The sequence below is a fragment of the Schistocerca gregaria genome, chromosome 2 (genome assembly GCF_023897955.1).
Source record: "Schistocerca gregaria isolate iqSchGreg1 chromosome 2, iqSchGreg1.2, whole genome shotgun sequence".
NCBI classification, from domain to species: Eukaryota; Metazoa; Arthropoda; class Insecta; order Orthoptera; family Acrididae; genus Schistocerca; species Schistocerca gregaria.
Window position 1 is genome coordinate 739,443,048 of NC_064921.1, and position 12,919 is coordinate 739,455,966.

Sequence of the window (12,919 nt, forward strand, 5' to 3'; positions counted from 1 at the left end):
CACCTCTACTTAAATATGTGAATACAGTGGAATATGCAACGTTAACATTTTTCTGAGTGAAATGTATCATGCCGCTTAAGCATTTCTCAGTGATTTATGTCCCAATGTGCGTAACACCTGAAGCACCAGCAATCGGCCGTTTACAGAAGCGTTTTTAATTTGACGTCAATCATTACAAGTAGTACCAAGAATCTTCAATAGACCTTTAACACCTGCCAATCATACGAAGCTGCTGTCATTTCGGATGGCAGCTTTTAGCGTGGAATCTGTGCAGCTGATGATAAGCGTGTGCGTGATATAAGAACCGGTCCTGGCGACCGGGCGGATCTGTTGAGGCTTTTCCAGGAAAGATGCTGCGCCTGTGTGTGACTGCGGCTCTGCTGGTGGCGGCGGCTGTAAGTAGACGTACTACTGCGGTACCTCGGAAACTAGTACCGTTTCCATAACATTGCGGTTAAAGTGAATTGGTACCAGAATATCGTGTTGTACCTCACTTTATAGGTTGGCACCCTTAAGGAAAATTCCCCTTTTTTTTGTTCTAGTACATTTACGTTTCTGTTCTTACTGTTAACGTCTTTAAATAATTTTTAAACACCACATTCGCTATAAAACTCGTGCAGCCACGCGGCAAACATCCAGACTCTTGTCCGAGTTGTTGCTCACGAAGCTGGAGTAACTTCTGCGTCGACGAGAGTACTGGTGATTTAGATTTCACCCGATTATTGCACACAATATATGCCACAACAATGTACGACAATCAGGATCTTCTTAAAGATTTCGGAAGTTTAGTTTTTGTTAAACAGAAGGTGATAAGACCTTATTTCTTGGTGTATGTACAATCAGGGCCTACTGACGGGCCTTTGCGTCAGCCCCTGCATTACGCAATATTGCTTGGTATTACGTGGTAGTCTACACACTTGTTGAAAAGGCCGACCGGAGCCGACATATCTTTGAGTGGCTCCTCAGTTTCCCGCACGAATCTGAACTGCCTCATTGACGGTATTGGCCATTTCTCCGTCTGAGACTTAGCCGCACTGACCGTTCAGCCACAGAAGTGAATAAAGACATAAAAGAAAGCAATATGAGCAACAGTGGATTAATCTCTCGCGAAGCTAACAGTTCCGAGTGACTGAAGGAAAGCACAAATAAACCACATTTAGAAAAGACATAAAAGACCAAATGAAGAAAATACCAGACGAATATCGCTGATATTCGAGTGTTGCAAGATGCTAGATAATGTTCTAATAATATGATGTACATGAGCAAAACGAGCTTCTGTCGAACAATCATCACGGATTTAGGGAAAAACATTCATGTGGAACAGCGCTTGCATTGTTCTACGATATCTCGCCAACAGTAGATGTACATTGATCAGCCACAACATTATGACCACCTACCTAATAGTCATTATTTCCAGCTTTGGCACGGATGGAAGTAATGAGGGCTTGCTAGGTCGCTGGAGGGAGTTGGCACCACACCTGCACACACAAGTCACTTAATTGCCGTAAATTCCGGGGAGGGACGAAGAGCTCTGACGCTACGTTCGATCACATCCCAAATGTGTTGGATCTGGCGAGCTGGGGCGACAGCACATCAATTGGAACTCGCCACTGCGTTCTTCGAAACACTCCATCACATTCCTGGTCTTATGTGATGGTGCACATTATCTCTTTGAAAATGCCACTGTCGTCGGGGAAACATGATCATCTTGAAGGGGTATACGTGGTCTGCAACCAATATACGATACTCCTTGGCTGTCATGGTGCCTTGCAAGAGCCCCAATGGACCGATGGACGCTCACGTGAATGTTCCCCAGAGCATAATGGAGCGGCTGTCAGCTTGTCTCCAGGCTGCAATACAGGTGTCAAGGAACAGTTCGCCTGGAAGGCGACGGATTCGCGCCCACCCATCGGCATGATGAAGAAGGTATTGAGATTCATCAGACCGTGCAACGCTCTACCACTGTGCCAATGTTCAGTGGCGATGGTCACGTGCCCATTTCAGTTGTATCGTTGTGTTAACATTGGTACGTGCATTGATCGTCGGCTGCATAGGCCCATCGTTAGTAGTATACAACGGACAGAGTTTTCATACACACCTGTACTCTGCCCAGCATTAAAGCCTGCTGCTAGTTCCGCCACAGTTTGTCGACTGTCCTGTTTTACCAGTCTGCGCAGCCTACGACGTCCGATACGAGTAGAGAGGGCTGGGCGCCCAATCCACCAGGTCTGCACGTGGTTTCACCTTGGTTTCGTCAAGTGTTGAAGACAATCACCACAACACACCTCGAACACTGAACCTCTTGCAGTTTCTGAAATGCTTGTGCCGAGTTGTGGGCCATCAAATTCTGCCCTCAGTCAAACTCGGAGAGATCGTGCACGTTCCCTATTCTACTCAAGGAGAGCACGCTCAGTGATACCTCATGCACCGCGCGTGTGTCTAACTAGCAGTCATTCCTCGACAGGTAACGCTGCTAGATCCTGGACTGGTTTATATCGATAGTGGATCGATGGTCGCAGTGTTCTGACTGATCAGTGTATAACCGAACACCCGCCACAATGTGTACATGGAATGGTTCCACACAAAAATAATCACCACACGCGTTAAGACATTTATCCCGCTAGAAGACGACACGAGTCCTTCCTGTTTTGTAGAACGAAGTCGGGTAGTTAAAGATGTGAAAGTCACACGGTGAAAAATCCGTACTGTACGGAGGATATTGCAGAGTTTCCCAACCAAACCGCTGAAGCATAGCCTTCGTTCGACTGGCACTATAGGGCTGGGCGTTATATTGCAACAGAATGATTCCGTGGGACTGCATTCCTGGGTGTTTTCACTTTATGACGCGTCGCAGTTTCTGAAAAGTTTCTTCATAGGGCTGTGCATTGAATGTGGTTCCACACTCGAGAAAGTCGACGAGCAGAGGGCATCTACAGTCGAAGAAGGAGGTCATCATGACCTTACCGAGACCTGTGTAAACGTCTTTGGATTTCTGTGGCTGGGGAGATGTGGTATGTTTCCGCTGTTGGTGCCACCGTTTGCCCTTGGCCATCGGACGGAATCATCCAATTACACGATAACACCGGCATCTACACAGCCAATCGGACGAAGGCTACGCTTCAGCGATTTGGCTGGGAAATAATTCAACATCCTCTGTACAGCCCGGATCTTTCGCTAGGTGACTTTCATATCTTTGGCGATCTGAAGAAAAACAAGCGTTGACATCCGTTTTTAGTCGGACGACAAAGTTGTTGCAGTTGTGGATCCATCAGAGGCCTGTCGCGTTTTACGAACAAGAATTGCTCGTCTCGTCTCTCAGTGGGGTAAATGTCTTAACTCGTGTGGTGATCACTTTTCGATGGGAACATCCAATGGACCCGTTGTGGCGGGTGTTCGGTTTTCATTTGACTGCCCCTCATAGGTGAACGGAAACATCCCATCTGCGTTGATTCTGAAAGACGCTCGGCACTGTACCACACTGTCGGAACTATCGTCTATGGTGCCCTAAGGAAGCGCCATTGGAGGTCTGAATATTTACGGGAGCTAGTCACTAAGTTTTAATTATTGCCTCGAAAGAACAATTTTTTTTTCTTTTTCTGTTCAAACTGCGACCACGGTAAGTGATGATAGTGTTAATTCTCTTCTGCGTATTCTTGTTACAAATAAAACGATTTTAAAGCGGAGTTTTACGCCCCAATTCGATACAGCAGTTCCAAAATATTCTAGCGCGATATTCGTTTTATCGATATGTATTAACAGGAACATTGAAACAGACAGAATAACCAGCACCGCCCTGGTCTGCAATGACTGCTACCAATCGCTACTGGAGCACTGGTTATTCATTGTGGCTTAATGTTCCTGTTAATACATATCGATAAAACGAATATCGTACTAGCATAATTAGGAATTACTCTACGCGAACGAAAATTTCCGCTTAAAAAATATTATTTGTCAAGGGAAACGAACCAATGCTTTCCATCGACACTGGACGTCGCATGAAGGACGTGATGAGTAGTTATCTTGCAAAGCGAAATTGCAAACATCTGCCGAAAAACTCTTAGGAGGGACACCCGATATATGTAGAGAATGATGACTAAGACCAAATGCCGAAAACACGTCTATTTTTGCAATGCAAATAAAAATTCAATAGTTATGCTCGAATCGTATAAGCCAGACGTAATTGAGCAGATGAATCAAAGTATCTAGTGGATTGAATATACCGAAGGGGCTGTTGCCGAAGAACTTAAGAAATACAACATTTATTCTGATACGAAGTCCATAACACTTATGTCGCAATTGGTACTCAAACGGCCTGTGATGAAGTGACAAGCTTAGACGAACGCATCCATATTTTACTGATTGTGATGTGAATTAGCATACAGTGATCAGCCAAAACATTACGCCACTACCCACCGCGACGTTGGATGACGCCTGGTGACGTTGCGGGCACGAGACGTGGTAGCAAAAATACGTAAGCGGAGCAGGTACGGACCAGGGATCACCCTAGCGAAGATATGGGCTGCAAACGGGGAAATCCATTGAGATAAAAGACTTTGACAAAAGAGAGATTATTATCACGCAGAGCCTGTGAACGGGTATGTCAAAAACGGCGACTCTGGTCGAAAGTTCACGAACGCATCTGCGGAAAAATGTAGGACAGTAAAACTACTACTCGGCGCTAGATGTTTGCACGTCTACGACTCTTCGCAGAATATAGGGTGCAGAGGTTTGTCTGCACTGTGGCATATCTGCTGAAAGGGCACAATGCTGCTCCACTCAGTGTTTCGGACCACACTGTCCATCGTATATCCCGGAACATGGAGCTCCGTAGTAGATCACCCCTTCGTGTTCACATGTTGATCCAATGACATCGTCAACTGCGATTGCAGTGTGCAAAGGCTGATCGGGATTCTACCGTCGATCAATGGAAATTGTGTCCGCTCTTCTGGTCAATCATATTTTTGCTACACTAGGTCAATGGTCGTCTCCATAAACGCCGTCATGGAGGTGAACGCGCCACGGACGCAGTATTATGCTATGGAAGACATTTTCCTGCGCGTGTTTGGGACCTGTGACAGTAATCGAAGACACGCTGACAGCTGCGAACCGCCGCGTGGGATTAGCCGAGCGGTCTAAGGAGCTGCAGTCATGGACAGTGCGGCTGGTCCCGGCGGGCGGAGGTTCGAGTCCTCCTTCGGGCATGGGTGTGTGTGTTTGTGCTTAGGTTCATTTTGGTTAAGTAGTGTGTAAGCTTAGGACTGATGACCTTAGCAGTTAAGTCCCATAAGATTTCACACACATTTGAACATTTTTGAGCTGCGAACCACCTGCATCCCTTCCTGCTTGATGTCTTCCCTGACGGTGATGTCACCTTTCAGCGTATAATTGTCCGTGTCTCGGAGCCAGAACCGTGCTACAGTGGTTTGAGGAGCATTATAGTGAACTCACGATGATGCCTCGGCGATCAAATTGGCCTGACGTAAATCCTACGGAACCCATCTGGTTTGTTATCGGGCGTCATTGCTGCATACACCAATCAGCTGCCCGTCTTGTACGCGGATTGCATAACCTGTGCGCAGACATCTAATGCCACGTACCTCCACGAACCTACCAACAAACTGTCGGATCGCTGATACGCAGAATCAGTTATGTACTTCGTTCCAAAGACGGGCAAACAAGCTATTAAGCAGGTGTCACAATGTTTTGGCTCATCAGTGTATAGCAAGTAATTCAACACATATTTCACGAATTACCGCTACCTCTCGTGTGACAGCTTTTGCAGCAGGAAAGCAGGTCGCCAAATCAAATTGGCACAAATCCCTATAGCCCTGACTACATCAGACTGCTGTGCATTGACGCATAAGTTGGATTTGTTGGTTGGTTGGTTAAGGGGAGGGCATCAAACAACGCGGCCATCGGTCTCATGGGATTCGGGAAGAAAGTCATCCGTGCCATGTCAAGGGAACCATCCAGGCCTTTGCGTGAAGCGATTTAAGGAAATTACGGAGAACTTAAAACGGGATGGCCGGACGCGGGTTTGAACTGTTTTCCGCCCGAATGCGAGTCCAGTGTGCTAACCACTGAGCACCACGCTTTGCTCCCTGAGTTGGAGTTATGCGGTTAGAACTCTAAAACTAAACTAAACTCCGCCCAAACAGGGCATGAAGGCCCAACCGTGACCGACCGGCTGCCGTGTCATCTTCGGGCCAGAGCCGTCACTGGACACCGCTCTCCCGGCCGCATCTCAGTTTCCGAGCCGGACCCGCTACATCGCAGTCAAGTAGCTCCTCAGTTTGTCTCACAAGAGCTGAGTGCACCCCCCCCCCTCCCCCCTTGCCAACAGCGCTCGACAGACGGGTCGTGGTAAAACTTCCGAGGTGTGCGTTTAGGAGATAACGGGAGATGATAGTACAAATATCTTAGGCATCAACCTTTGCGCCAATGCGTGGTTTTAAATTCCCTATTTCTCCACAGTGTATTATTTCTGCCAGTGCTTAGAAAGAAAAGTGCTCGTCACGAATTGAATAGGTTTTTTTAAAAAGGGTAATGGAAATAAGAAGACTGATAATAATGAGTTTAATGTCAGGGTACACACTCGCATTGCAAAAAAAAAAAAGGGAATTCTGGAAATAATGTGGTCATAATGTCTTCCTTAAAATGCCATGTATGTCATCATATATTTGAAATGATCACTGTCTTCTCTAATACACACTTCCAATAGCTAGTGGGAGAACCTTTCAACAGACAAAAGAGATTCTTTCGGCACCATTTTACACGCTGCAACACTTATGTTGCAAATTCCCTTGGGTCGTCATAATTTGCGCACTGACTTCTTTGAGTTAGTCACAGAGAAAAAAAGTCCAGTGGGGTCGAACCACGCAAACGTGAAGCCCAACTGATAATGCTTTGACGTACTTTATAGCGACCAGGAAAGGTTCTGGTGAGCGCTTTTCTAGCCAAAGGCTAGCAGCGAGCCATCGCGCTGATACACATACAGCTACGCATTTTAAGTGGTACGCCCTCTAGAAAAGCTATCAGACTTCGATAAAAAATTGCACGTTTCTTTGAGACGTTAAGGCTTTTTTGCTGAAATAATGACAAATCACTTAGTCTCCAAAAACACCGCACCAAATGTGCATACTTTACTGCCTCTTCTGCTCAACCTGTCTTAGGCAGTGCATGTTTTCTGAATCTCAGTGACGCACATTTCTTACATTCAGATTCACTTGATTTGTAGTCGCAGCATCTTGGATACGAGGAGTTGTTTGGAGAAAGAACGTGTTGCACTGATGCGTCACAACTGAGAGACAGAATTCCAAGCGTCTTCTGTAATCCCGCTGATGTGAAGTAACACTTGCCTCGGGTGGAGGTTGTTGGCTAGATAAACGTTGGGCAGATTTATTCCAGAACATTCGCAATTTTTCTTGAGCTCATATGTGTATTGTGAGCAACAGTTGGCATTACATCCAATGCGTTTTCTCCGCTCGGTGCCGGCTTTCTTTTTTTTTCACATTTGGCGATTTGTCATTCTTGGGCACCGTACACCGTTTGTCGAGATACCTTTGTGCGTACAACTTGAGTTCCTTCTGCATACTAAGACGTACCATACGTAGTTTTAGTTTCTCTTCGTTTGTGAAAGATATTAGTTTTACTAGACTAACTAGCTCACGATACATGTGAGCGACGCAGACATAATGGAAGCTACATTTACTCTCTGACTCTTTTATACCTCTGTCAGTGCCGCACTCTGTTTTCGCCTTATCTGACGTAGCATATTTCCTTATTTGGGTATGAAACTTCCACATAGGACAGAACCGGTTTCATATTCAAAACAGATAGATCCTAACTTCTAAATACCATAATTCCTATGAGACTCTTATCCGGTTTTGAAGAGTGAATGGCTGTTGAATTCGTCTCTTTTAGAAATACGATACTAGCAACAGATATTACCATAGTTACATTTCAAAAAGCTATGTTGATACTGATATCTCTATAATTAATGTAGCCATGAGAAGAGACTACCCGTCGTTAATTAGTTTTTGACAATTCATCTGGGCGAAAACAGAACTGTTCCGGAAATATTCGAGATGAACAGAATAGCTGATTCACCCTGTCCCTAGATACACTACTAACTCCCTGCCCTGGCTTCGTGCAGGTTAAGCTAAGTATGTACAGACGGACGACATGCTTGGTGTAGCGATATTAAATTGTATATACATATATACAAACCGCCTTCGTGAACGACTCTATCTGTTAGTCAAAACCGTGTGAAAATCAGTACTGTACTTCCTGAGATCAGCTTTTCGGTGATCGGTCTCAGAAAATATCAGAAATAAGTGTTACATACAAGTACCCTTACTGGACTTCAAAGTAATAAACATTAGCTATAACACACTTCTGGCCTCACTTGTAAAAGTGCTGGAAACTATCAGCAAGCGTTTCTTGTGCTATTACTTAAAGCACCGGGGCCACGCGTTGTTGGATGTCTGCATCATTACTGGAGATGACACCTGGTACTGACAATAGGATACGGAGACCAGGCGTCATTCGATGGTGCTCTCTTCTCCTACGTTTTCCTCGCTTCCATCGGGCGGAAACACGTGACTGATCAAGCTATTGCTGTCGAGAAAGGCGCTCAACCTCCACGGACTTTGTAATATGTACAGATGTTGATTTAGGTGTCAGTGGGAACATTATTCTTCGGTTGGTGCTCTTTTGGTAAGTGAAATGTTTTTCTTTTTTCTGTACAGCCCTCCACATCTGCATAGACATCTACATGTACAGCTATATTCTGTAAGCCACTATGATGTGCGTGGCAGATTGTTCTTATCACTGAACCATATATTAAGGTTTCTTCCATTCCACACAGACCAGCATAAAATTTTTTTGTACATATATTATAAACGTATTACGCACAGAGTGTAAGAAAATAATACGAAAAACATACTTACAATATCTCTTCGACTGACTTTCTCTAATTGCAATAACTAATCATTCTGAAATGTGGTAAAATAAACATGTCCTCTGTCATGTGTCCATAAAAGACTCAGTACTTGATTTACTGCAACTTCTGTCCAAATACGTTATGTTACAGGCTCAAAGGTATACCAGGCAGTTAAAACTTGAAAATTCATTTACTGATTAATGACAACATGGAACTAGATACAACTTTAACAGGTCAATGTGAGTTAATATGTAGGGGTACAGTCATTTGTCTATGTATTTCTATTAGGAACATTTTAACCACAGCCAAAACATGTCACTGACATTTTTTTAATTATTACAAAAAATACAGTCGCATTATAAAAAGCAAACTACACGTAGATGCGTCAAACCCAGCTGGGGAGATGTACTTAAGCGCTCAATCAGTTATGAATACATTTATTTTAAATCAAGCATCAAACCTCAGTAAAGGAATTACGCCAGAGTCATTTAAATTTGAAATGTCAATATTCATCTACTAAGTATAATCAGAATTCCTTGAAAGTTATAATTTACTCTCGGTAATTTTCGCCCATTTATATTGTATTGACCAAAGTACCTATTAATATTTAACATAAATACACTGGCACAAGTGTAAAGATATAAGAAAATTTATCCAACTGTTACTACACTGGCCTGTGTAACTGTAGAATACCATGCCTAATGTTGTAATCAGGTATATCATCAGACTGTAAGATATGCATGCTGCTTCAGTAAACTCAAAATAAAGACTCTCTGTGCCTACTTGTTAAGAAATTGTATTTGTTTTGTCAAAACATATTCGAAACACATTGGAACACGTGAGGCAATACTGACCTTACGACTTATCTTAGAAGAAAGATTAAGGAAAGGCAAACCTACGTTTCTAGCATTTGTAGACTTAGAGAAAGCTTTTGACAATGTTGACTGCAATACTCTCTTCCAAATTCTAAAGGTGGCAGGGGTAAAATACAGGGAGCGAAAGGCTATTTACAATTTGTACAGAAACCAGATGGCAGTTATAAGAGTCGAGGGACATGAAAGGGAAGCAGTGGTTGGGAAATGAGTGAGAGAGGGTTGTAGCCTCTCCCCAATGTTATTCAATCTGTATATTGAGCAAGCAGTGAAGGAAACAAAAGAAAAATTTGGAGTAGGTATTAAAATCCATGGAGAAGAAACAAAAACTTTGAGGTTCGCCGATGACATTGTAATTCTGTCAGAGACAGCAAAGAACTTGGAAGAGCAGTTGAACGGAATGGATAGTGTCTTGAAAGGAGGATATAAGATGAACATCAGCAAAAGCAAAACGAGGATAATGGAATGTAGTCGAATTAAGTAGGGTGATGCTGAGGGAGTTAGATTAGGAAATGAGACACTTAAAGTAGTAAAGGAGTTTTGCTATTTGGGGAGCAAAATAACTGATGATGGTCGAATTAGAGAGGATATAAAAGGTAGACTGACAATGGCAAGAAAAGCGTTTCTGAAGAAGAGAAACTTGTTAACATCGAGTATAGATTTAAGTGTCAGGAAGTCGTTTCTGAAAGTATTTGTATGGAGTGTAGCCATGTATGGAAGTGAAACATGGGCAATAAAGAGTTTGGACAAGAAGAGAATAAAAGCTTTAGAAATGTGGTGTTACAGAAGAATGTTGAAGATTAGATGGGTAGATCACGTAACTAATGAGGAGGTATTGAATAGGGTTGGGGAGAAGAGAAGTTTGTGGCACAAGTTGACTAGAAGAAGGGATCGGTTGGTAGGACATGTTCTGAGGCATCAAAGGATCACAAATTTAGCATTGGAGGGTAAAATCGTAGAGGGAGACCAAGAGATGAATACACTAAGCAGATTCAGAAGGATGTAGGTTGCAGTAGGCACTGGGAGATGAAGGAGCTTGCACAGGATAGATTAGCATGGAGAGCTGCATCAAACCAGTCTCAGGACTGAACCACAACAACAACAACAACATTCGAAAAGTGTGAATATTCGTGGAATTATCCAATTATAGTTTGTTGTGCCTACTTACGAAACATTATGTTTTTGTCGAAATATCATGTAAGACGTCACGATCGATTAGGAAATACCAAGAGTCAGATATATGATTATATCATGACTGATAGCGAAAGCTGATAACCAGATGAAAGTATACGACAGTAAATGCGAAAAGTGTCCAGTAACCATCGATCTGCAAACAAGACGTTTCCGCTATAGACGATCTATGGCTGACTTCAGTATGAAATGTTGCCCTAGTTAGTACAAATTTATTTGAAACGTAAACTCTCCTATTAAGTCCCCATCTGATTGGACTCAAATTCCATCCATGGACTACCTTAACAAAGCCTTTAGCATTATTTACATGTTACAATTCACTATGGTCTCGTGCCTGTCAAAGAGTTATTCCAAGTGCTGTACTCGCATTTGGATGTATAATCCACTCCTGTCTGCAGGCAGTTACGAATTCTGCCACACACACCGGGACCATCTCCTACATCTTGACAAGAATGCACAATTCGCTGTTCTACTTCTTCATCTTTATCAATGGAAGCGCTGTATAATTCAGTCTAGACAGGAAAATCCGGAGGATTGAGGTCATGTGATCTTGGAGGCCTATTCATCTTCGACCATTCTGACGCAGCAGAGATCCTACGTCAGCATCATAGACGCCGGTACCCCAACAGGCATCTACAGCATTCCGTAACCATGGGCCGTGGGTGAAGGTTTAGCTCAGTTAATGGGAGTGTAATCGAAAAACTTCCCTTTCCATTCATGTGTACTAACTAGGACAAAATTTCATATTGACAACAATGATGGCTCGTAACTACAGACCACACATTTTTAACACTGTCGCAAAGCACTCGTTTCGTGGACACCTGTTTACTGGAACATTTCTCTATTATCGTATACTTGCACACTCGTCAGTTTTCGGTATTAACTATGGTCCAGAAACTTACCAAGAACGCAGTCATAGAATTACTTATCTTTGTATCAACCTTGGAACTTTTTATGTAGCAAAAAAGAATAAAAATTGTTAAAGTTAAGTTCTGAACTAAGTAACGTTTCTCTGTGTTTCCACAGGCCGTGCCACAAGAGACGATGATCCACTCTCTGAAGAATCGAGGTAAGTTCAAGACTTTCGGCTTCACAGTATCTCAGGAAACATGACTGCAGGTTCTACTTTCACTGACTGCTTATTTGGCGTAGCCAGACAAGAACCGCAAATGTACCGGAAGTTTATACAACGTGTGCATCTGTGTTACTATAGCAAGCAGAGATCCTGACAAACCGCACGCAAGGGGGGCGATAAGGAAGATCTAAAGCAAAGGCCACTGCCACGAAAGTGACTACTTAGTTTAACAAACATCTAGAGAAGAATGGCAGCACTGAGAGTACTCACTCTTCTTAACTAAATGAATACAAAGAAGGCGCACACAACCTAGACGACCGATCAACAGAAACACAATAACACTGCTGCAAGCATCCAACATTAGTTTGATGAAATTGAGTATCAAACAGCACATCTTCCCTGAACTCTATAGTAGCAGAATGTGAAATTACAAGTCTTTGTGGTCTGTATGGGAAATAATAATTACTTTGTTCACGCAACTGAAAACAAAGTGGCATCATCACATCTGATTTAAAGAAATTTCAGAACATATATCTAGTTACGCAGACGAAAATTTGAACCCCATTCCAACCAAATACGAATCTTCCTGGCAGATTAAAACTGTGTGCCGCACCGAGATTCGCGCTCGGGACCTTTGCCTTTCGTGGGCAAGTGCTCTACCAACTGAGCTACTCAAGCACGACTCACGCCCCGTCCTCACACCTTTAATTCTGCCAGTACCTCGTCTCCTACCTTCCAAACTTCGCAGAAGTTCTCCTGCTTACTCGATGGTTGTATTATAAATACAGCTTCCAAGCGCAATAAACACGTTATTCAAAATAGTTTCTTGCGATGGGA

General features: G+C 43.3%; 1 protein-coding gene across 1 annotated transcript in view; it reads left to right on the forward strand.

Moving 5' to 3' along the window:
- Window positions 1–317: 317 nt before the first annotated feature.
- The window catches only part of LOC126336420 (elastase-1-like), a 50,798-nt gene continuing 38,196 nt past the window's right edge, over window positions 318–12,919 (forward strand). The window contains exons 1-2 of the mRNA XM_050000112.1: window positions 318–395; window positions 12,034–12,076. Of these exons, the coding sequence (XP_049856069.1) occupies window positions 351–395; window positions 12,034–12,076 (88 nt within the window). The 5' untranslated portion in view covers window positions 318–350. The remainder of the gene's footprint in view (window positions 396–12,033; window positions 12,077–12,919) is intronic.